The sequence below is a fragment of the Impatiens glandulifera genome, chromosome 6 (assembly GCF_907164915.1).
Source record: "Impatiens glandulifera chromosome 6, dImpGla2.1, whole genome shotgun sequence".
In the NCBI taxonomy this organism is placed as follows: Eukaryota; Viridiplantae; Streptophyta; class Magnoliopsida; order Ericales; family Balsaminaceae; genus Impatiens; species Impatiens glandulifera.
In genome coordinates, this window is record NC_061867.1 from 13,042,329 (window position 1) to 13,069,256 (window position 26,928).

The following is a 26,928-nucleotide window of genomic DNA, read 5'->3' on the forward strand; positions in this document are numbered from 1 at the left end:
AGATGAAACATCTTGTTAGTCATTCCGATGGTCCGATAGAGGGTCTTATTGCTCAAGGAAGAACTCAACAAAAAGGTTTAAAAGGTAATCAGAGAGATAAATTGAAGTTAAGAAAACCTTGGAAGACTTGCAATTACTACAAGAAAGGAGGCGACATAAATATAAGTGTTGGAAGCTATAAAATAAAGGTAAGAAAAAGGGTAGTAATTCGACTGAAAAACAAGATGGAAATTTCGGTGAAACTAGTATTTCCAAAGCTGAATACAATGAACTCCTCGTGGATTTTGTTTGCAACGCGAGATCGCAAGATGAATGTATACTCGATTCTGGTTGTACATATCATATGTATCCCAATCGAGACTAGTTTTCACATATTATTCAGTTTCTAAAGGTGTTGTATTAATGAGAAACAATTCATCATGTAAGGTTGTTGGATAGGAATAATCAAAATTAAGATATTTATAGAGCTACACGGACACTTGGTGATGTAAAACATGTTCCTAATTTGAAGAGAAATCAAATTTCTCTTAGTACTCTCGATTTAAAAGGGTACAAGTACACTTCTGAATGTGGAGTGATGAAGATTAGTAAAGGTATTCTTGTCGTGATGAAGAGTGAAAGAAAATCTAACATGTTATATGTTTTAAAAGGCTCTACCGTTTTAGGCGATGTTGTTGTCGCCACCTCTTCATTATCTGATGATGATGTCAAAAAGTTGTGGCATATGTGATTGGATCATAAGAGTAAAAATGACATGACCCAATTAAGAAAATGAGGACTTCTTGATTGATAGAGTATTACCAAATTAAAGTTTTGTGAGCTCTATGTCCTCGACAAACAAAAAATAGTCAAATTATTTAAAGGCATCTACAATACTAAAGGACCACTTGATTATATTCACTTTGATCTTTGGGAACCGTTTGAAGTGTCTTCTATGGTAGGTTCTTATTATATGTTTACGATTATCAGTGATATCTCTAGAAAAGTTTGGGCTTTTTTCTTGAAGCAAAAGAGTGATGTGTTCTCTAAGTTTAAGTTTATCAATATCTTTTTGGGCTAAATCTAAAGCTTTAGCATGTTTCCTCATCAATTGTTCTCTATCAACTACAATTAATAAACAAACTTAGAAAGAAATATGGTATGGTATTATTTCTAGTTATTCTCATTTAAGAATTTTTGGTTCTTCAGCGTATGCTCATGTTGATAAATGAAAATTGGAAACTCAGTATATGAAGTATATTTTTATCGGTTATAAATCTGGTGTAAAGGGATACAAACTATGGTGTCTAGAAACTAGAAAGGTAATAATTAGTTGGTGTGTTACTTTCGATGAAACACATATGTTACATGTTACATCCTCTATATCTTTTTATGATAAAGTTAAACAAGAATCTAGCACTTCTGGTAATTATACTCAACAAGAATCTAGTACATGTGTGGAGTTTGAGAGAATATCAAAATTTGAACTTGTAATACAATTGTCAACTACACTAGAGTTATCTGATACTTCAATAACGCCTGCACCACCACAATATTTTATTGTTATATATAGGCCAAGACATGATATTAGACCTCCTTGAAGATTCAGTGAAGCTAATTTGATTATTCATGCATTGAGTGCTATAGAAGATATTGATTCTTATGAAGAACCTTCTTCAAATTCTGATGCAGTCACTTGTGATGACTTTAATAAGTGGATTATTGTCATGCAAGAAGAGTTATAAACTCTTCATAAGAATGGTATGTGGAACCTCGTAAAATTACCCGTTGGAAAGAAGGTTATTCGTTGTAAGTGGGTGTATAAAAGAAAAGAATGTATACCTGACATTTAATATATAATATTTAAAGCGAGAATAGTTGCAAAAGGTTACAGTCAAATTACATGGATTGATTTTACTGACGTGTTTTCTCCGGTTGTAAAACATACTTTGATTCGGGCATTACTTGACATCGTGGCAATGTATAATTTAGAGCTTGATCAGCTAGATGTGAAGACCGCATTTCTACATAGAGATCTAGATGTGGTCATCTATATGCATCAACCTGAGGGATTTACAGTCTTAGAATAAGAAGATTGTGTATGTTATTTGAAGAAATCTCTTTATGGTTTAAAACAATTGCCAAGGTTATGATATAAGAGATTTTATTCTTTTATGATCACTCATAACTTCGAAAGAAGTTATTTTGATAGTTGTGTCTTTTTTAAAATTAGTAACGATGGATTGTTTTTTATCTCCTCCTATACATTAATGATCAGAATTTAATATGAAGGATTTAGGAGTTGCAAAAAAAATACTCGAAAATGAGCCTTTTAGAGATAGAGCAGCTAGAAAATTATATCTAAGTCAGAAAGAATATATTAAGAAAGTCCTTCGTCGGTTCAATATGAATAATGCTAGTCCCGTGAGTTCTCCATTAACAACTCAATTTAAACTCTCTTTTGCTATGTCAACTCCAGTCTAATATGGATGTCGAGTCTATGTCAATATTCTAGTGGAGTTGTATCACTTATGTATGCAATGATTTGTACTCAATTAGATTTGGAATATTTAGTAAGTGTAGTTAGTAGATATCTGGTAAATCTAGGTAAAGAGAATTAGAGAGTAGTTTAGTGAATCTTACGTTATTTGAAAGGTTTAATAGATGTTTACCCATAGGTTGGTAGAACTAGAGATAGAGTTGTCAATTATGTTGTCTCTAATTATGCTGGCAATCTTGAAAGAAGAAGATCGCTTATAGGTTTTGTTTTTTGTATTGGCAGTTGTGCGATTAGTTAGAAAACAACTTTACAAAGTATAGTCGCGTTGTCTACTACAAAGGCAAAATACATGGCCATTAGAGAAGCTTGTAAAGAAGTTATTTAGCTGGGAGGACTATTCGGGGAGCTCAAGAAGAATTTACATATGACATCAGTCTTTTGTGATAGTTAAAGTGTTATTTTTCTTTCGAAAGATCAGATGTTTAATGAAAAAACTAAGCACATTGATGTGCGATATCATTTTGTACGTGATGTTATTGCTCGTGGTGATATTGATGTGAGCGAAATTAGTACGTTGATAATCCTGCTGATATAATGACGAAGGCGCCCCCATTGCTAAGTTTGAGCATTGCTCGAACTTAGTTGGTCTTGGTTGTTAAATCCTAATAGGGCTTTTGGAAAAGGTGGAGACTATTATTGTTATTGTATGTATTTTGAAGATCAAATTTTCTTTTGACATACTAAATTCGTGTTAAGGTGGAGATTGTTAGATTATGATGACCCATATGTATTTTGATTAGGGCCTGAGCCTAGGCTCGTAATATAATAAAATAATGTAAAATAAAACAAATTCTAAATGTTTGATATTAGGCCCACTAGGCCCAGTTATATGACATATAAATATATAGTCTTAGTTAGAGTTTTATTTATACACATAATATCTGTCATTATTCTTCTATTTCTCTAAGTTGTAATCTTCTACTTTAAACATAATGAATTTTTTCTCATTTGCCCGTGATTTTTTCGTCTGGAATTTTCACGTAAATTTTGTGTTATCTACGTGTTTTTTTTTTTATATTCCTCTCTTCTTTATTTTGTTTAGTGTTATATTTATATCATGTTTTTGAACTACCCCTCATATTAAAATGTTAGTAATAACTTTTTTTTAAATGATAAATAAATAGATATATTATAATTTAGGATTACTTTTTAATTATTATTTTATGGAATATTTATAGGTTGAATATTCCTATTTATGATTATGATGACGTGGTATATATATGTTTTTGGAAAAAAAATTATCATCATTAAAACAAATGATTAATTTTTTTTTTGTGAGTGAATAGAAAGTTTGATGATTTTTTGACTACCACTTGTATTGATTGATGACCAGAAATCTGAAGATATGAAGATGCTTTTCATTGCAATTCTTTGACTTTCTTTGACGTTGATAATTTTTGACCGGAAATCTGAATGTATGGAGATGCTTTTCATTGCAATTCATTGATTTTCCTTAACCTTTCATAATTCAAAGTCCTAAAAAAGGAAATAGTAGTTTGGTTGAAACACTGAATCTATAGTCTAACGAATAAATATTATTAAATTTATTAATATATAAATAATTAAAATACATATCCGAATATTATTTAATCTAAAGTAACGTCTCAATAAGACATTATAAAAATATAATTTTGTAAGTAAATTAAAAATACATTTTTGGTAAAGTTAAGACTTGTATATGTTTTTTTTTTGGGGAAAACAACTAAACGTCATTTCATTAAAAAAATTCCCCAAAATGGGATAAAAACCACGAGTTTAAGAGATCATTCTAGATAAGCCTAGAATGATTTTGAAGTCGTAACATTCTGAATAAAATCTAAAAAGCTAAAAACGTAAATGAATTATCTGATTACAATGCTTTCAATTCTAGTGAGTTTAAAAAACTGTAAATTCCAATTCTTACAGATATTCCAGTTCTGCTCCGTGCTTGGAATTCTTCTCCACGTTCCCGCGAGAGCGCTGCAATCCAATACAATATCTTTCCATAACTCTTCAACGCTCCTGCGGGTTCTGTCATATACCCTTGCATTCCGTTCTTGCCAAATGTTATACATCACTACTTCAAAGTCGCACTTGAACACGCTTGTTGCAAATCTATTTCCCTTGACTTTGAGTAGTGCTGCATTTTTTATTTCATTTTATTCACTCGGGAAACTGATCAGCTCCAGGCTTTTATAGAATCTGTCCCAAAGCTCCGAAGCAATACAGCAGCTCCCGAATAGGTGATCTATGATTTCTTCATTTCCTATACATAGAAGACAGCTCGCGTCCGGAATGCTCATATACTTGCTGATACGATCACGAGTGTTGAGTCTTTCCCAAAAGGCGAGCCATAAGATGAATTGGTGTCTAGGGATAATCTTCGTTGACTATACAAGAGGAGTCCATTCTACTTTCTGCGCTTTTTCTCGGGTTATCTACTAAATTTTATTCGATACCAACTTCCCATTGTCCTCAGCTTTTATATGTTTGAATTATCGTGGATTAAATCTTTCTTTATTAAAAACCTTCTTATAAATTAAAATGTCAAAATATAACTAAGTGGTTAATTAAATTACTATTTTTTTTATGTTGTGGATTGGACTGCACACTAATTGACGCGTTTCATCATTTCAATCTTTTTTATAATATATTATCAATTATAAAAATATAATTACATTTCAATGAAAAATAATTTTTTCAAATAAATATTTCATTTAGCATTCAAACCAACAAAATATCAATAACTAAGCAATCAAAGGAATATAAAAAAATGTTTACGCTAATAACCTATTGTGGTCACTTAATTAGATACACTTCCAAAAACATAAATTCTTTCAAAAGAATAATCCAAATGTTCGATTTAAGGATTAAAAAAATTCCTTTAATTTTCTTCCACGGTATTAATTATTTATTGAAAAAATATAGACTAAAGGAATATAACTCCACACGTCAAACAAGCTCATCCAATTTTGACATCATTAGTGACAACATATAGCTTTTATAAAATAGAATTTGGTCACATGCACGTTTTCCAATTGTACCACTCACTTTCACATTCTCTTATTTTATTTTGACCTTAGCTTTTTGTTCGTTTATGAGTAATTTGTTTGATGTGATTTTTTTCCTCTTTTAGAAATGCATAATTAAAAAAAAATGTGATAAAGACAAAATTATATCATGAAAAATTAAGAAAAACAAAATAATAAGGAGTTAGTTGACCCAAAAATCTTGGGTAGACTTATTCAAATCATTAAATTTCAATCAATTAAAATTAGATAGTTTTTAATAAGAATATTGATATGGAGTAAAAATAAAGAGAGCAAAACTAGGGCAGCACCCCACCTCACGTGTAAAAAGTAATGTAAAAATTATAATCTAAAAATTTAGAGAGGAAAAGTTGGAGAGAGAAAGTCATGTTCATGATCCCGTCCCGAACATGACGAAATGATCTCAAAAATGACTTTTTCTCTGACTTTCTCTTTTTACTTTTTTACATTTATAATTTTTTATCTAAATTTTTACATGATATCGATAAATTTATTTATTTTTTTTACCGTGATTTATTTTTTCCACGTGCCTGTCAGGTGGAGGTCGTTGGAGAGTCGTTGCCTCCAACATCGCTCTCCCTATCATTATTCATTGATATAACCTCCCTTAAAAATTATCTTGTTTCCAAATGAAAAACGTTTTCTCAATTTTGTTGATCATAGATACTAGGAAGTTTTGAAACTAGGCTTAACACTAATTGAGAGTCGAAGATACTTGGTCGGCAAAACTCTAATTCTGAATTTCAAAATACATTCAAGATCTTCTTTCTAGTCTAAGAAAAATATATCATACTTATCTAAGTTTATACAAAAGCCGGAACATGCATCAAATAATCAAATGATATACGAAGACGGGATAACACCAAATGTTTTATCCATAAATAACAAACATATAGAACATACAAACCGCTCTCCACCTCTGATGATCTCTTTGCCTAACACCCTTTTTATCTCTCAAATAACTTTTATAATTTTATTCATGTTAACAGAGAATTTAATTATCGATATGCAAAATCTTATCAATTTGATACAGTTCTTCCCATACACATTCTAATCATAACTAGCATTTATCTCGCGCATGTGTACGAGTAATAATATAAAAAACTGTGAAAAAATATTACGATAAAAATTTTATGGGCATTAAAAAGTTGAACTTATATTTTTAAAATGTTCCGCGTTCATCAAATTTTGGGTTGAATTTAAAATATAAAGTGTTATTAGTCTAATTGGTTAAAAGGTTATACTTGTTTTTGTTAAGTTGCAAGTTCGAACAATACCTATATCATTTTTAATTTTATTTTTAGCCGTTTTAAGTTTATGGACGGGTCAACCCACAATCCGACCCAAGTATCCATTTACACTTACATATATCCAAATTAACCACAGCTCTCGACCCGGCAATCCGGACACTTTAAAAATTAAGCATCATTTTATATATATATATATATATATATATATATATATATATATATATATATATATATATATATATATATATATATATATATATATATATATATATATATATATATATATATATATATATATATATATATATATATGGATAAACAATTCCTAATTAACCTGATAAAAAAAATAATTTAATTTATTTATCAAGATAAGATAATGCAATAATTTAGATACGAAGTTATTAGATTTAACTAATATGGAATAATCTCATTAAACTCACGTTATCATCACTGGGTGGATGTGGAGTTATTTAAATAATTTATTTATATTTTAAAAAATCATGTATATTAATTAAAAATGAAAAAATGTTTAAGCATAACGAAAAAGAATAACATTAAAATAAATAAATAAATAAAAATAAGAAGAAGAAGAAAAAACGGTACCACTAAGTTATCGAGTTCAGAAATTTACGAAAATAACGATTAACTCTTTTATAGACTTTATTGGCTTTCTTAAACAAATCTCAGACAAAGTCATAATAATAACACAATAAATTATACAAATCAGACGACTACAATTATTGAAAATTCGACAATTTCTCTTCAACGAGTAGTTCACCAAAAAATAATTAAAATAGTAACTCAATTATGTAGACATGTCATATCGACGGTATCAATCTAAAAAATAATTATAATTATTATATTTTATTTTATTTAACTTTTTTTTTAAATATTAATATTAAAAAAGATATTTAAAATTTAATTTAAATCAAAATCATTCAATTTTGACCCAGAATTTTAATTCATCATTCAAATTTGATTGACATGACCTCAAATCAAACTACTTCAATTCCTAGATTATTTGTTTAATCTTTGAGGTATTTAAATTATTTTCAAATAATTCATTATCACTTTATTTAACTATTATTTTATCTATTATATAATTCTAAATGGTTATTGGGTATCTGGTTTGATTAAAGTTGAGAGACTAGGTTATTTAGATTCAATTCAACTAACCTAGATCAAACTTAAAGTATTGAAATCATTGAATACTTAGTTAAAAAGATTAATTAATAATGTGATGAAAATAATGGAATACTAATTTATTTTTAGGTATTAGTTTAACATCATGGGTATTAATGTTGTCCAATATTTAATTGAATCCAAACATTTTAACCAAATTACTTAAATAAATTATTTAAGAAAATATTGAATAAAAAAAAAGTATTTCTTTTTATTTATAATCTTGATTTAAATAAAAATAAGATTAATACAAAAATATATATATAATATTTTGTTATGGTAATTAGGAAATTATTATAACAATATTTTGAATGCTTTTTGCCAAGATATTAATGCTGACCTAATTGAGACTTATTTTATTTAAAGGTATAGTCGAGAACTTTAGAAAGTTGAAGTCTTTGACATAAGAGAATCGTTTTCGGTCATAGTTTTGTATCTACTAGGGTTTCAAGGGACCGATTGTTATATAAACTTGTATCATAACCTTAGTCGGTCATGGTGTAATATATGTTTTGATCTCGTCAATAATACTCTTTCTCTGGTGGACGTAACTAAGTTTTATCTTGGGAAACCATGTTAAATCTGTATCATTCTTTATTACTTACGTCCTCTCCCGTATTTCCATTATAACAAATTGGTATCAGAGGAAAATAAATTAGTTTGTTTTTTCTTTTAATTGAGACGATAGTAGTAAGAATTAAGATCGACAAATTATGGAGGAGAAGATGATATGACAGATCAAGATGTAGTATCTACTAAAATGACAAAGCTAATGTGTTTCTGAAGTTGTTGGGAGAAGTAGAGTCGTTGAGATGATTATTCTGAAGAACAAAATGACAAATCAATATACAGGATCTACTGAAACAACATGGCTTATGGGAGTCATTAAAGATACCGATAGGAATAGAAGAATTGTTTAGATGGTCATTCTGGTGGAGAAATCACATTCAACAGTTATGTTGATGTATTTATTAGATGATGACATCATCGATGTCGTAGAAGAGGAGAAGATCATTGAGTTATGATTGAAGTCATAGAGCCTCTACATGACGAAATTGGTCACCAACAAGTTGCTTTTAAAGCAACGTCTATTCATTCTATGATACTGGAAGATATAGTTAGTTAGGAAGACGTCAAGTTAGCCCTTGATTCTAGGAATCTGCGCCATAAGGCAGGTTGTACAATTACAGACAGTCAATAATTGAGGTTGTTTATCAGAGGTAATGGAAGATGGAAAGAGAAGTACAACAAGTCATTTACTTTATCGGGTTCTAAGATGAATGATGTATGTAATTACTACAAAGAGCTTTGTTTGTCTAAGTTTGATCAGTTTTGAAAGGATACAAAGATTGCCTGTCATCACACAGTCAGGCATACGCCACAACAAACTGGTATGGCTAAGAAGATGAATCATACATTATTGGAGAGAATGGGGTGTATGTTCTCTACTGTAAAGATTGATATAAGATTTTAGTGAGTGACAATAACTAAAATATGTTATTTGTTAAATTGTGGGCAACACAGCGGGATTAAATATAAAACATCTTACAAGGTGTGGTATTGAGAGTTTGTGGATAACTCAAGTCTAGTAATTTTTTGGTTTCACAATTTATTATCATGTCAATGAGGGTAAATAGAGCAAAAAAGAGAAGACTGGAGTATATTTGGGCTATGATGATAGTATCAAAAGGTATAGAGTATGTTCTTCATCTAAGAGAAAAGTTATTTTGAGTGGAAGAATCATCTTTGATGAGAATCATACACTTAGCTCTATTGTGAGGTCTGTAACAGAAAGTAGCAATGTTGATAAATAGATAGAGTTAGAGTTTTTTCTACAAGAAGAGAAAGAACATGAGGCTAAGTTGCCAATACTTGAACTATTAGATTCTCAATAGTTATAAGTTATTCATCAAATTGTAGTTGAATGTCGTCAAAGAAGATTGAAGTTAGACCACTTAGATATACAATTATGAGGATATGGTTGGTTATACACTACATGATACTATGAAGAAGGTTGATTCATAAAAAACATCCACCTATGAAAAAATTATATTTGATTCTGAAGGTGCATAATGGTTTGCAACAATTGGAGTATTCAAGTCAAGGTGGGGATTTGTTAAGTAGACTTGAATATTTGTGTTAACAAAGACGTTGTTAAGTTGTCTTAAAGACAATTTTAGATTTAGAAGAGAGATACAATAGATCATTTGGGCCATTTATCATTGATTAATGCATTTGGGCCATATCTAGAATTGACCAATGCATTTAGGTCACATTTAACATTGACTAATACATCTAGGTCACCTCTTACATAATTAATGCATCTGACCACCTCTAGCATTCACTAATGAATCTAAGTCACCTCTAGATTTACCGAATATATGCGGGCCACCATTGACATTAACGAATGTATTCGGGTCAACTCTGACATTGATTAATAAATTCGGGCCATCCAACATCGACGAGTGCAATTAGGTCATCTAACATTGACGAGTGCATCTGGACATCCGACATCGACAAGTGTATATGGGTCATTCAACACCAACGAGTGCATCTAGGTCATCCTACATTGACATGTGCATTTGGGTCATTTGGCACCGACGAGTTCATATGAGTCATCTAGCACCGACGAGTGCATCTATGTCATTCGACACCGGCAAGTGCATATGTGTAATCCAACATTGACGAATGCATCTGTTAATTTGTCTTATGGCAACTCTAGATCAAAGAAAGAGAGGATATAGATTATATATGGGCATTAATTAATGTATTTAGGGGAATTTATGAGAAGTCAAGTTAATGTAGAGATTTTTTGAGTTGTCTTGAATTGATAGTGTAAAAAAATATAATTTTGAACAAAAAGAATGTAGGAAAATAAGATTAACAATCTTATTAAGGAAAATAAGATTAACAATAAAAAATATAATATTTTGTTATAATAATATAACTAGGAAAATATTGTGACAATATTTTGAAGATTATTTTTTAAGATATTAGTATTGACATAGTTGAGACTTATTTAAAGGTATAGTCGAGCATTTTAGAAAAGTGAAGTATTTGCTTTGAAAGCATCATTTCTAGTCCTAGTTCTGTATCTGTTAAGGTTTCAGGAGATCGAGTTCTATACAAACTCATATCATAACTTTAGTCTGTTATAATGTAATCTATGTTCTAATCTCCTCAATAATAGCCTAGGGCTACAAATGAGCCAAGTTGAGCTCCAAACAACTTGAGCTCGAGTTCGACTCGATTAAGTATTTATTAACTCGACTCAAACTCGAGCTCGAACGAGTTAATAAAGTTGAGTTTGAACTCGACTCGACTTTACCTAAAAGCTCGACTCGACTTGAAAAACTTGAACTGTAATTAAATTTTCAAACTCGAGCTCGAACTCAAACAAAATTTATTTTCAAAACGAAAATATCAAACTTACATACATATTTAACGAAATAAATGTTTGAGTAACTTGGCTTTATTAATTTTTTTAATGAAATAATAAAAAAGTAAAGTGACTGACAATAAAAAAGTGTTTATGATTAAGTGAGAGAAATAGTGAAGAGGAAATGATGCTTGTGAATAAGTGAGAAATTTTTTTTAAAAAAATAATACGATAAAAATATATGATATGATTGTTAGAATATATTATTATTAGAATATATTCAGCAGATATATTTATTCAAAACAGAAAATATATTATATATTATTATATTTCAACGATATTATAGAATTAGAGTTACTAATTTTAAATTATTGGGACAAATGATATACAATGTGGGCATGCCATATGAACTTTGAATTGGGAGAGAGTGAATAAAAAATATTTATTTTAAATTTTAAGTTTTAATACTATAATAAATAAATAAAAATATATTATTTAGTATAGACTCAAAAAAGCTCGACAAAGTATCGATCAAGTATTATATAAGATCGAACTCGTCTCGAATATTAAACGAGTCGGCTCGAGCTCGGCTCGAACTTGGTCAAAGTCAAACTCGAGTCGAGCTTTTACCGAGCAGCTCACGAATAAATTGATTCATTTGCAGCCCTAAAAATATTTTTTTCTCCCGTGGACGTAATTATGTTTTATCTTGGCGAACCACCATCCTTGTCATTCTTTATTTCTTACGTCGTCTCCCGTATTTTCATTATAAAATTCTCTATCGATTTATGAAACCATTTATTTGGTCCATTTATTTTCAATTTTTTCATTTCTACACATGTGTTTTGTCTTGGTTTTAATTAGGCCATTAAAATAAACATTATTCCACACAAATAGATTTTTTAAACCACACCAAACAAGTGTATAGTCTGTTTCTTTTGGCTAGCTGTCAAACTTGTCCGACTTATCATACTTTCTTTTTCTATGTTATTTAAAATAATATTTATTAATCATTAATTTAAAAGTTTTTTGACTAATAAAAAATGATGGTGGGTTAGCTGTCAGCCTGTCATTGTCACACGCTTTGTATTTATGTTTTTTCATTTGAAATTTTGGATTTATTTGATTTCTTTTTTTTATTATTGGATTTGGTTCACTATATTGAACTATCGTTGAACTTCAAAGTATGTGTGCTTGTCCCATTTCTTTCAAAGTCACCGTGGCCTAATTTCAGGCAATGTACATTTGAGGCATTTTGAGTATGTTTGATTCCGAGTTTATGTAATAATGTGTTATATTAATTTTGCGTAATAAACTAATATAATGTTGAAATATAAAATATATCTGAAAATAAGTTAGATCAAATTAATTGAGTATAAGTTTAATCAAATTTATATAATATGTTATTAGTATGTGTGTTTGATTTAGTTTATAAGTCCGATCAGCAACTTTAACTAAAATTATAATAAAACATATATTGTGTTTAAATACAATTTTTTCGTTTAAATTTATAATCTCGTTTCAAATTTATAACGTCTTACTTAATCGACATTACCATTTCATTTCAAACAACCAACATCTCATATAAAACCATTTTTAATCCACTAGACTTATTCTTTACAAGGGTATTTCAGTGATAGATTTTATACATGGCCACGTTCCTTCAACTAACCAACATCTCATATAAAATTATTTTTTATCCGCTAACCTTATTTATATATATATATATATTTATTTATTTATGGTTTGACCATTTATTTTAAATATATATATAATATAATTATAAATAATTAATATATATATAATTATATAAATTATAAAATAATTCATAAAAATATAATTATTAAGTATAAATATCATTATTTACCCAAACAAAATATAAAATTAAAATAATCAATAAGACTAAGATTCAACCCAATTCATTTTTATTCAAATATATTTATATCCGTCAAACATCCGAAACAACCACATTCCTATTCATTCATACTTACACCAACATCCAAATCAACCACATACCTCGAGATCCGACATTTTGAGCAATTTAATAATTAAACAGTATTATATATATATATATATATTAATTATATATTATATATAATATATATATATATATTAATTATATCCACGTCTAAAAATTTTGTTCATCTGTAAAAAAAAATATTTAAGAATATTTGGTAAAATATTTGGAACATAAGAAGCTTACAATAAAATATATAATGCTTAAGAATAATTTAATTTTTTTTTAAGTAATTCTATCTTAAAAATAAATTAAAATAATTGAAGGATTTATTTATGGGGTTTATCATTTTCCACTTTGTAAATATATATATATATATATATATATATATATATATATATATATATATATATATATATATATATATATATATATATATATATAATAATAATAATAATTTTATACTAATTTTTAAAATTATATAATATTTTTTCTTTTTATCTTTAACTAATAAATAAAACATTAACTATTCAAGAATTATTAATTTAAAAAAAAATAATTTAATTATATTAATATAATAAGTGTTCTTTTATAAAAAATTTTAATAAATACTTTATATATATATATTAATAATTTTATTTGCATTAATTATTTTTATATTATTATATTAAATATATATATATGGACCATTTTTTAAAATTATATATATATATATAACAAAATATATATATATATATATATATATATATAACAATATATATAACAATATATATATATATATATATATATATATATAATAATCCATTTAAAACATAATTTGCGATATATTTAAATAAAAATAAATTATTATTTTTTATTATTTGTCTATAATTTATATTTGAAGGATAACTAATATTTTTTATACTAAAAAAAAATAAAAAAATAATTAATTTTTTTATTATTTATCTGCATTTTATATTTAATAGGATAAATAAAATATTTTATATTGAAAAATATAGTTTTAGCTTATTAATAAAAAGGATCTAATGTTATTTATGAATTTTATAAAAAAAATTAAAAAATTAAAATTTCGAAATCAATAATAAGTGTTATGATAGTTAAATTGATCATCTTTCACGTTTAAAATAAGAGTTCAAATCCTTGCAAATGCAAGTTTAAGTAAATTATATTTGTGGATAAGAGTCTCACACTCGAGACAAGAGTTCAAATCATTGTAAATGGAAATTTAAGTAAATTATGTGTTGATAAGAGACCGGTAAAAAATGAGAGGTGGTTGATTTGACACAGAATAAGAAGCTAGTAATATTGGATTTGAATTTTGAGGTCGATTGAAATTGATGGTTAGTTTTCCTATGAATAAAAGATGGTTGAAATTGATGGTTGGTTTGCCGAGGGATAAGAGGCCGATAATAAAGGATCGTGTGAGGTCATGCGATTAGAGAGGTCGATTGAGATTGATGATTGGTTTACTAAGTGATAAGAGATGCCGATAATATTTGTTTACTAAAAGGATAAGAGACTTGTGAAATAATGAAAGTGTGATTGAGATTTGTGGTTGGTTTGTCAAGGAATAAGAGGTCGATAACAAAGGATCGTGAGGTCACGAGATTAGAGGTCTATTGAGATTGGTGGTTAGATTGTTGATAGATAAGAGACCGGTAAAGTTAGGATTGAGATGTGGTTTGTTGATGGATAAGAGGTCGATTGAGATTTTATGGTTGGTTGGCTAAGAGGGATAAGAGGCCAATAACATGTGTTTGCCAAGAATAAGAGAAACTTGTGAAATTGTGTGATTGAGATGTTGTATCGAATGATAAGAGGCGCGTGAAAGTTTGCTGAGGGATAAGAGGTATGAAAATGTGATTAAAATTTGTGGTTGATTTACTGAGGGATAAGAGACTGGTAACATTTGTTTGTCAATGATAAGAGATTTGTTATTGGTTTGCCAATAGATAAAATGAGAGACTAATTAAAAAACAACAAATATTTGTGGTTAAATATACGAATGAGGTTGTTGGTCTACCAAAAAAGTTAAGGTGAAAAGGTTTATGATAGGATGAGATTGTTGATTTGTCAAAAGTGAAATTAAAAAATGTTGGTACTATTGAGATAGTTGGGTGCAAAAATGAGGTTATGAGATTAGTAATATGAGATGTATATTATGTAAGAAATAATACTTTTGGTTGACCGAGAAATGAGGGTAAAATCAGTGAACTAATGAGAAAAAAGTTAAATGAATGTCTCTTTATCAAATTTGTTATCCTGGTTCTTTTTTTATGAATAATGAAAACAACGTTGAATTAAAGGAGTAAGATTATCACTAGATTGTTCCCACCATTGAAACCCATCATATTCAAACCATATTAATTTATTGTCAACGAAAAAGATGATGAAGGCGATGAAAATGATAATGATGTGGTGACCTAAAAATATGTGAGTATTTTGTATTTCAACTTTATAAATGTGAATTGTATTTATGCTTGCAACGTAGAGACATTATGCTAGTATATATAATGATTCTTAAATCTAAATTGCTTGAATTATCGGGATTGAGAGACGTGGTTAATTTGAATCTTGATGTGGGAGTAAAATCATTTAACATTTCTCTCTCTAACTAATAAATTAAATATATAATAACCATTAACATTTCATAAATTTAATAAATTTAAAGAATACAAATTTAATTTAATTATATTTAAATAATAAATATTCTTTAATAGAATTATTTTTTAAAATATTTATATAAATATATCAATAATCCTATACCATTTTTTAAAATTATATCTATTAAAAGTATTTTCCTATAGAATAGAATTGTATTAATAAATATGTATCTATATATATAATTCTATTTTTATTAAATATTTTTATAATTTTTATAATTATATATTATATATATGGACCATTTATTAAAATTATATATTATATAAAGATAACAATCTATTTAAAATTTAATTTGGTTATATTTAAATAAAAATAAATTATTATTATTATTAGTTTTTTTTATTATTTGTCTAAATTTTATATTTGAAGAATAAATAATATTTTTTATAATGAAAAAATAGTTAAAAATAAATTAATTTTTTTGATTGTTTTTTTACATTTAATTTTTAACATAAAATAATAATTAATATCTTTTATATTGAAAAAATAATTTTAACTTATTAATAAAAAAAGAAATATTATCCTTTCTTCTAGCCTAACGGCAATAAGAGGTAGATACTAACCCTAAATTCCTTGGTTCTAACCCGTCAAGCGGCAAGTTCTGCGTATTCTTAATCCGTTGTCCTATTTTTTTTCAAAATATACAACAACATGCATACACAAAATTATAAGTAAAACACTTCAATCATAATTTGGTCTGATGGTTAAAATGACCATCTTCCACACTCGAGAAAAGAGTTCGAAATTTTGAAAATACAAATTTAATTAAATTATATGTGTTGATAAGAAGCCGGTAACAAATGAGATATTGATGGTTAAAATGATGTTACATCTTGTGATTGTGATTGATGTTTGGTTTGGAGAGGGATAACAAATTGATAATAAAGGATCATGATGTCACAAGATTATATGTCAATTGATATTGGGATGTGATTTTCTAAGAGATAAGAGGTCGTGAGGTTGATTAAGATTGGTGATTGTTTTGTCGAGGAATAAGAGGTAAGAGGCTGTGAGGTCACAAGATTAAAGAGGTCGATTAAGATTGGTGGTGGTTTTACCGAGGAATAAGAGGCCAGTAACACTAGGACAAGAATAGAGAGGTCGATTAAGATTGGTGGTTAGTTTTTCGGGGGATAAAATATTGGTAATAAAGGATTGTGAGGTCATGAGATTAAAGAGGTCGATTGAGATGGTTGATTTGTCAAGAGATAAGAGGCTAGTAACATTGGGATATGTATTAGTTTGCTGATGGATAAGAGGTTGATTGAGATTTGGTGGTTAGTTTGTCGAGTGATAAGAGGCCGATAATATTAGTTTTCCAAGGATATGAGACTTGTGAAAGTATGGTTAAGATGTGGTTTGTCGAGGGATACGAGGCGTGTAAAAGTGTGATTGAGATTGGTGATTGGTTTACCGAGGGATAAGAGATGTGTAAAAGTTTGATTGAGATTTGTGGTTGGTTTACGAGGGATAAGAGACGTGAAAGTATGATTGGGATGTGGTTTGCTGAGGGATAAGAGGTCCATAACAAAGGATCGTGAGGTCACAAGATTAGAAGTTGATTAAGATTGGTGGTTAGTTTACCGATGGATAATAAACTGGTAATATTGGGATTGAGATGTGGTTTGCCGATGGATAAGAGGTCGATTGAGATTTGGTGGTTGGTTTTCTAAAAGGGATAAGAGGCAGATAACATTGGTTTGTCAAGGATAAGAGACTTTTGAAAGTGTGATTAAGATGTGGTTTGTCAAAGAATAATAGGCGTGTGAAAGTGTGATAGAGATTCGTGGTTAGTTTGTCAAAGGATAAGAGATGTGTAAAAGTGTGTGAGATGTCGGTAATAAAGGATCATGAGGTCACGAGATTAAAGGTTTTGATTGAAAGAGATTAGTAATATGAAAGATTAATTGGAAAACAAAAAATATTAGTGATTAAATATATGAATGAGATTGTTGGTCTGTTGAAAAAGTTAAGGTAAAAAGGTTAGTGATATGATAAGATTGTTGGTTTGTCAAAAGTGAAGGTAAAAGATGTTGGTACTCTTGAGATAGTTGAGTGCATAAGTGAGGTTACAACATTATTTATATGAGATATCTATTATATAATAATTAATAAATGATATTTTTAGTTGACCGAGAAATGAGGGTAAAATTAGTGAACTAATGAGAAAAAAGTTAAATGAATGTATCTTTATCAAATTTGTTATCTTTTTTTATGAATAATAAAAATAACGATTAATGAGAGGAATAAGACGACCACTATGTTTTAATGCGAAGTTCTTCAAAGACAATTGGTCGGTTGTGGATAAAGATATTACTGATGGAGTTTTAGAGTTTTTCAAAAATAGGAAGATGTTAAAGCAATGTAATACATCGGTTCTGACCTTGATCCCCAAAACTACGGTGCTCGAAAAAGTACAAGATTTTAGACCAATTTTCTATTACAATGTGGTTTATAAAATCATTTCTAAACGTTTTAAAATGTCATAGGAAAAATAATAAATCTTAATCAATCTGTATTTATCCCTAGTAGAACAATCTTTCATAATATTCTTTTTCATGCAGAGCCTTCTAAAAGGCTACGAGAAAAAATATCCCCGAGAGTCGTTTTCAAAATAGATATCAAGAAAGCTTTCGACTCTATTAGATGAGAAGTCATTCGTGATTTTCTAATTGTATCAGTTTTTTCTATGATTTTTATTGATTGAATTATGCAATGCATTTCTTAATCATATTTTGTTGTTAGCGTCAATCGAGTCCACGGAGGTTACTTCAAGGGTGAAAACGGGATAAGGTAAAGGGGACCCCCTCTCTTCTTACCTTTTCGTAGCTATCATGTCGATCTTTGAGAGCATCTTCGCGATGTTCCGAAAGAATCTTCCATACATCTTTCACCCTTTTTGTGAGATAGAGGAGGTAACCCATTTATGCTTTGTTGACGATTTATTCACTCTAGCGCACACAGACGTTGATTCCATTAAAACTATTAGGGTTGCACTAACGTTTTTTTAGGTTACATGTCTTACTATTAATGAAATAAAAAGTGTTGAATTTTATGCGGGAGTGAAGGACGAAACAGAGTTGGACATATTCAACATCATGGGCATTGTGGAAGTCAGTTTTCCCATAAGGTACTTGGGGATTCCGTTAACCGTGAAATAGATCGAGATCTCACACTACAAGTCGCTGATTGAAAAGGTAAAAAACATGATATCTAGTTGGGCGGCAAAGAAACTTTCTTATGTAGGGAGGATCGAGCTTATCAAAACCGTAGTCATGGGCATAATTGGATATTGGGTGCAGTAGATGGTCATTCCAAAGAAGGTAATGAAGGAGCTATACACGCTAATGAGGAACTTCATCTGGGGCAGTAGTGGGAGAGGAGGAAAGAAAATCAAATGGACTGCTCTCTGTAAGCCAAAAAAGGAGGGAGACATTGGCTTGAAGAACTACGTCGAGTGGAACAAGACTCTAACCTTCAAGCATCTGTGGGCATTGGAACGCAACCAGGAATCATTATGGATCAAATGGGTACACGCGCGATTTATGAAACAGGAAACTAGTATTTGGACGTGTAAAATCAATGAAGGTATGAGTTGGTCACTAAATAAAATTCTTAAACTGAGAAGTGATATTGCAGACCTTTATAACATTCGGCTAGGGGATGGGAAAGATACTATGTTCTGGCACGATCCCTGGTTTGAAAACCATCCAATCATTCATAAAGAGGAGTTCAAAAATACACGTATCAAAAGGGATTGTGCAGTGGCGAAAATTAGAGACGTAAAAGACGAAGACTAGGACTCGCTTTTGAGAAGAAATCCAGAAGGACAAAGGATACTAGATCACATCAGTAACATGCAACTCCGAGACAGACCCGACATTCATGAATGGAATGCAGAAGACAATGGAAAGATGGTCTCAAAGAGAATATGGAAGGTAATCCGAGAAAAAACATTGAAAGTAGAATGGGCTCCTCTTGTATGGTCAACCAAGATCATTCTTTCACACCAGTTCATCCTCTGGCTTGCCTTCTAGGAAAGACATCACTCGTGACTGTATCAGCAAGTATATGAGCATCCATGACGTGAGCTGTCCTCTATGCAATGAAAGTGAAGAAATCATTGATCACCTGATTAGGAAGGAGCTGCAGTATAGTATTAGAAATTTGGGACAGATTTTCTAAAAACCTGGAGCTGATCAGTTTCCCGAAGGAATGGAAAGAAATCAAAGAAGCAGCACTACTCAAAGCCAAAGGAAACAGATTCGCAACAAACGTATTTAAGTGTGGGTTTGGAGCAGTAGTTTATAATATTTTGTAGGAACGTAATGCGAGAGTATATGGCAGAATCCATAGAAGTGTTGAAGAATTATGAAGATACATAGTCTCGGATTGTGGCGCACTTGCGGGAACGTGGAGAAAAGTTTCAAGTACAGAGCAGAATTGAAATATCAACAGGAATTGGAATTTACCGTTTACTAAAATTATTATAAACGAAAACATTAGTTCAGTTACGTTTTTGCTTTTATTCAGAATGATACGACTTCAAAATCATTTTAGGTCTGTCTAGAATGATCTCTTAAATTCGTGGGTTTTTTTTCCTGTTTTTTAGAATTTTTAATGAAATAACGTTAAGTCGTTTTTCAAAAAAAAAAATCAAGTAATATCAAATATTTGATAACCGTTGATGAAAGTCAACTACTCTCCTAAAATAACCGTATTTAAAATTCCACACAATTTGTTTGTCAAAATTTTTGATATATAGTTTATAGAAAGATAAAACAAGACTAATGAGTTCGAAATTTTAATATCAACAGTATCAAGGACCTTCCGAATAAGCGCAATTAACGTAAAATTCCATCTTTTAACAAACAATGAGAACCGATAAAAATGTTCAATAGTATCCATTATATTGTCCATAAGGAACGTCCACGCCTTCTTAAAATAGGCTAGAGTAAAATTGTCCCTAGTTATTTGTCACCACCACATGTCTTGGTAGCCTCCTCATTTACACAATATAGAAACGAGCTATGAAGGAGACCTTCTGATCTAAACTAATATAATATATATATAAAAAAATTAAGTCCAACTTAGGTATTACTTTGAACTATTCATAAAATAAAATAAGTCATTGTAAAATTTAACAATGTTTGCAGAAATGGTCGGTTTATGATCATACATAATACTCTGAAACCGTTATCGTTAGCAACATTCACCTCGTGTAAAGAAGAATCAATTGGCGAAGAAATATTGACAGTTGGATGGATGATTATAATGACATGTAGAAACTTACATCGAAGAATTTACCATAGAAGATTAAGCGATGCTAAAATGATAAACATGGTCTAAAAGAGAGGGAGAAAGAGAAAAAAAAAACACTATAAAATGTATAATAAAATATTCTAAAGATATAAATGTATAATAAAATTATTATTTTAAAAAAAAAATAAGAAAATGCAAAATGTTATAGTTACTCATTTATGTATTAAGTTTGAAGTAATGGCTTCATTTATGCATTCCTGTAGAGCTCTTATTTCTGAAAATGGTACAAATCTGATAACTCGAATCTAGAACAACAAAAGCTCCAAAAAAACAAAAAAGGGGTCAATTTTTATTTTTATATCTCTTCCTAATTTTCTTGATTTAATTTTGATTTATTAGGTTGTTGGGAAAACATATTTTATATGTATTTAGCTATTTTGACCAATATTAGTTAGATTGTATTTTCTTAAAAAAAATTTTAACAACTATTATTAAAAAATATTGTTTGATCAAAATAATAGAAAGAATTTAAGCATAAGAAAAACTAAAATAAGAACCTAAGAAATAAAAAAAAAATGTTACCTAGTTCTAAGATGATAAGTGATAAGCGGAGAGAAATTTGGGAAGGGAATGATATCACATAAAGAACATTTCATTAGCTAAAAAAACGAAAAATTACAAGGGGAGAGAACGAGAGATATTTTTTTTCATTCTCTATTCAAATTCACTCACCCTATCATTTCTCATATAAGATACTAAGTCAAGCGGCATCCAATTAAACATATGAAATAACTATTTCTTGCGATTATACAACATTATATTAACCAAAATAAATTTCCAAAATTCATATTTAAACAACTCAACACGAAGATGTAAAAGTTTATATCTCGCTGAAAAATCGTTAATCATTTTTTATTTACATATAAATTTGATTAAATAGAGTTGATGGATAGGATACACATAAATTGTGTAAACTTTAAATGACTTATGTACACCATCTAATCATTCAATTTACCTGAAAATTGTACAATTAATTTATCTCTTAAAATAGAAGTATAACCCGAACCAGTGGAATATCAACCTAAAGATCAATTGTACCACCAACACAATTTTTAGGCTTACCTTACCATTTATAATCTTCAATGAAAAAACGACACAAATTTAACTAGTAAATAAAAACAAACCACAAAAATACAATAACAAAGAGGATGAACAATAAGATAGATATGCTCATTGTAATGTAAAATCGTCAAGATCAACTAGTATATGGGACATTCCTTGGAGCTTGACTGATTGATATACAATTAGTTATGCTAGAGACTATTGTTGTTGTTGGACGTCTAGCTTTGATTGGTGTGGCTTGGAAGGTTAGCCTAAAACATTGGGTAATTTGATCGTATATTTATAATCTTCTAGCGGACTATCTGATTAGAAATAAACTTAGAACCCGTATGGTCCTCTAGGAGGACCTCTCATATCGGTAGTTCTTTATACTTCCTCACTTTTTCATTTCCCGACTTTCTTCATAAGTCTTATTTCTTTCTTTTGTTACACAATAATTTTTCTTTGTGCATAGCCATTTTCAAAAGAAAATGAAATGTAAATTCATCAAGAAGGTCAAAATAATCAGATAATTGGCTAAAAAAATGAACCACTAATTAATTTTTAGTGTAACATGGTTCCACTTCTTTATCAAGAGAAACACCTTTCCCCATCTAATACAAAGACTCCCAAGTTCGATAATGATATTTTACATAACCAAGTCCAGATTGAGCACATTTCTCAACAACCATTAAACATCTCCAACTAAGGAACATTGAAGCGAGATGTGGGCCGTGAATTCGTCGTACTAAAGAAGTGATAACACCTGTTTATCAATCTAAAAATATTATCGCTTGAAAAATCTTCGTGGTGATTTTGCACTTTTGATTTTGTTATTAAGTTTATGAATTTTCTTTCTTTTCTCTATTTTTATTTTATTTTTCTTCTGCATTCTTCATTCATGTACATACTCTTGTGGTTGTGCACAATAATCTTTTTTTATGGACCATTTTCAAAAATGAAATATATATATATATATATTATCACTTAAAAAATCTTATATTTGTTTTCTCTTCCTCTTTCTAGATCAATTTTCATCAACTAATTTGAAAATAATGCCCACTGGTCCCATCCTATTTACACATAAAAAATACAAAATTATTACATAAATTCCTGGAGAAGACCAATCAGAATATCTTAGGCTTACAGCAAGATTCATTTAGTACTGGTTCAACATTCTTTATATACCCTCACTTATCTACAAACACACCAATATATATATATTGGGTATCAACAAAAACTCTCAGAGCTATCTATCTAGGTTAAACATAAGATCATGAAGGTACAATTCTGTCAGAAGACTGGCTTAAAGAAAGGTAAGTGGAGTCATGAAGAAGATCAGCAGCTCAAAGCTTATATCAAGAGATATAGAGTTTGGAACTGGAATGAAATGGCAAAAGCAGCTGGTAATTAATTACCATGCCCCCTTCCTTTTTTAATATAATTTTTATATTTTCTCTTATAAATAGTTTGATAGATCATGTTATGAGTTTTAATTCATTGTTTGATTGATTCTTGATAGATTTGCTAAGATCAGGTAAAAGTTGTAGACTTCGCTGGATGAATTACTTAAAACCAGATTTAAAGCACGGTAATTTTACTAAGGAAGAAGATGAGATTATTGTAGAAATGTATAATACCATGGGAAGCAAGTAAGTTCACTCATTCTACATTAAATCATAGGCAATATGAATGTAATTGACTTCCACAACTTGATAAATAAAATTGACTTTTACAGCTTAGGGCATGAAATAGGTATGTTCATTTCATGATGAAATTTATTGTTATATTTGATCATTTCAGATGGTCTAGAATTGCAAGTAGACTGTCAGGAAGATCGGACAACGAAATCAAAAATCACTGGCACACCAACTTGAGAAAACATGGAGATCGACACAATAAAATTAAAAAGAATCATCAAAACAAAGAAAAGATAACCAAGTCATATTATGAAGACCAACAAGCCTCGAGATCAGAATTCAACATCGCAATGGAGAACAACCTGCCTTATAATATATTTGAAACAAACTTTACCTCGGTCGAACCATTTGTCATTGAACAACAACCTCTATCGGTGGAAGATTACGATATTGAAGAATCATGGAATATAGTTATTGCAGATCACACCCTATCCTCATCTCAACTCGTGTATTCTAGCAGCACTTCTTCGTCGTCAATTTCCAATAATCAATATGAGGAAGAAATATGCGCTTCTACGACAATTCAAGAAAATTATGAAAATAGTTATTGGGATACAATGCTCATGATTTCAGGAGAGGAGCTTCCACAATTTGAGGGGACATTGCATGAAATTTTCAATGATTGGGAGTTCTACATGCAAGTTTGACAATATAGAGATGAAGAGTTCATAATTAGTAACCTATTGGTTTCTTAGAATTTGACATATATTGGATTATTTGTTAGCAGTTGATCACTTGATCATGATAACTAGGTTAAAAGGATTTCTTTTTAAAAAGGTTATACTTTTCATTAAGGTATCTTTTACCATATTACAATACAACAAACACTAAATTAAATATTTGTTCAAATCAAAGAAAACCAAATCGCTCCAAATGAATAACACAATGAAGAAAACAATGACTACCAATGACCTTTGCAATTGATCGCCTACCACTGAAACTCTACATTTCATTATTGAGTTTAGGTTCTTAATTATTTTCGTTGATTATTGAGTTTTGAGATTTTTTTCTTCTATTCACTTAGTTTTGAGTTATGTGGATCTTTGTTTAGTTTAGTTAATTCTTCTATAATACTCTCATTTTTGTAGTGTGGATTGAAATTAATTTGTGATAAATAGTCAGAACTTCTACTTATTTGTTTTGTTGAATTTTCTCTGATCTTTGCTGACATATATTATATGGATTAATGAAATAGTTTAGTCTTTTACAATAATTAAGTAGACCCTCGGAATTTCAATGATATTCGTTCTGTAACACTTAAAGCAACTATGAAACATTTGTTAAAAAAGTCGAGCTTCAAGTTGATATTTGATTTATAACACAAAAACCAACTATGAAACATTTGTTAAAATAGTTGAGTTTCATGTTGACCTAGCCTCTTTTAATTTATAAACAATCATTTTTAAAACAAAACCAGTACCATGCGTCAAAAGAATTAATTTTGCATTCCAACATATATATATAGGTTCATTGTTTCGATCACATTTCACGATATACTTTTATAACCAAAGACGAAATGAAATATTTATGGGCATTCAAAACATTTGGTATTCTCTTTATCTAAATGAGATAACAGTAAATTTTATTCATGCTAACTTAAAAAAAAAAAAAAAAAAAAAAAAAAAAAAAAAAAAAAAAAAAAAAAAAAAAACTCTAATAAAAATCTATTTGGTCAAAATTCTGAACATTATGGGATAAAAAAAATACTAATTACATCTCTACTCAAGCATTTTGAGATGCCTATTGGCTTTGATGAGATATGAATAGAGGAAGACTATTTTATTTTTTTGGAAGCTCTTGAAGAAATGTGGATCAATTATGAAAAGTTGTTTCTTTCAAAGACAACTTGATAAATTAACTGGCTTTTATTCAAAGGATTAGATATTGATGTAGTCATTCTTTTGTAGCTATTAATTGTAGATTTGCCACCAATATATAATTCTCCGTTCCATTTCTTTTATTAATTGTAGATTTTCCACCAATAGCTTCACATCCCATCTTACCTCATTTCCCCCCTCTCTTTTTTGTTGCTTAATCTCATCTTCACCCATTTGACATTTGACATTTGTGTGTTTTCAATAAAATAGGTTAGATTTATGATTTTCTTTTCTATGGTTTTGAGATATTCAACAAATTGAGTATATTTTATCAAGTTGATGTGGACTACTCTTTCTCATATATAATGAATATATTTTGTTTCTAATTGTTGTTTTTATCACATTAGTATATAACATCTCATTTTCTCCTATATACAAGTTTATTTTCTCTCAAATACAATATATTTGAAAATGTCGGACTTTATGTCATGAAAACCATTATCGAACTATAATTTTCTCAAGAACCTTCCAATGACCACGAACTTGACTTTCTTCCAATATTGTTTTGTTTTTAGAAACTTTTTAAAATAAAAATTGATTTGTTGATTTTTGAAACAAATATTATGAATATTAAATCGAGAAACATAAGCGTGATTGGATCGTGCACATACCTCTAGTCATTGTACCTCAATTTGTTTATCCTATGAATATCATCTTGAACATGATGTTCAAGCTTTAGAGATTTTTTTAAATTTTTGTCTTCCCTAACTTTCAAATTCGTAATAGTATAAACAAGTCTTATTTGTAGAGTTATTAATATCAAATAACTATAAGAACTTATTTGTATAAATATAATCTACCTGGACCCTATTTTATTTAATTCCATAGGAAGATTATTGTAACTAGGGCTGCAAATGAGTCAAGTCGAGCTTAAGTCAGTTTGAACTCGAGCTCGACTCAATTAAGTATTTATTAGCTTAGCTCGAACTCGACTCAACTCGAAAAGCTTGAACTAAACTTGAATTTTCAAGTTCGAGTTTGAACTCAA

The 26,928-nt window shown here is 29.1% G+C and overlaps 1 protein-coding gene across 1 annotated transcript; it reads left to right on the forward strand.

Annotated features, from left to right (window-relative positions):
- Nucleotides 1-23,639: 23,639 nt before the first annotated feature.
- LOC124943191 (myb-related protein 305-like) lies at nt 23,640-24,710 on the forward strand. Its single transcript, XM_047483742.1, has 3 exons — nt 23,640-23,769; nt 23,886-24,015; nt 24,167-24,710. Exons 1-3 carry the CDS (start codon nt 23,640-23,642, stop codon nt 24,708-24,710), a joined length of 804 nt encoding a protein of 267 aa, XP_047339698.1.
- The last annotated feature ends 2,218 nt before the right edge of the window (nt 24,711-26,928 follow it).

What these genes read in the sequence shown, in the direction of transcription:
- LOC124943191 (XM_047483742.1), top strand. Translation starts at nt 23,640, where the DNA reads ATGAAGGTACAATTCTGTCAGAAGACTGGCTTAAAGAAAGGTAAGTGG. An exon ending in TGAAATGGCAAAAGCAGCTG is followed by an intron (nt 23,770 to 23,885) that starts GTAATTAATTAC and finishes GATTCTTGATAG; the next exon opens with ATTTGCTAAGATCAGGTAAA. An exon ending in TATAATACCATGGGAAGCAA is followed by an intron (nt 24,016 to 24,166) that starts GTAAGTTCACTC and finishes TGATCATTTCAG; the next exon opens with ATGGTCTAGAATTGCAAGTA.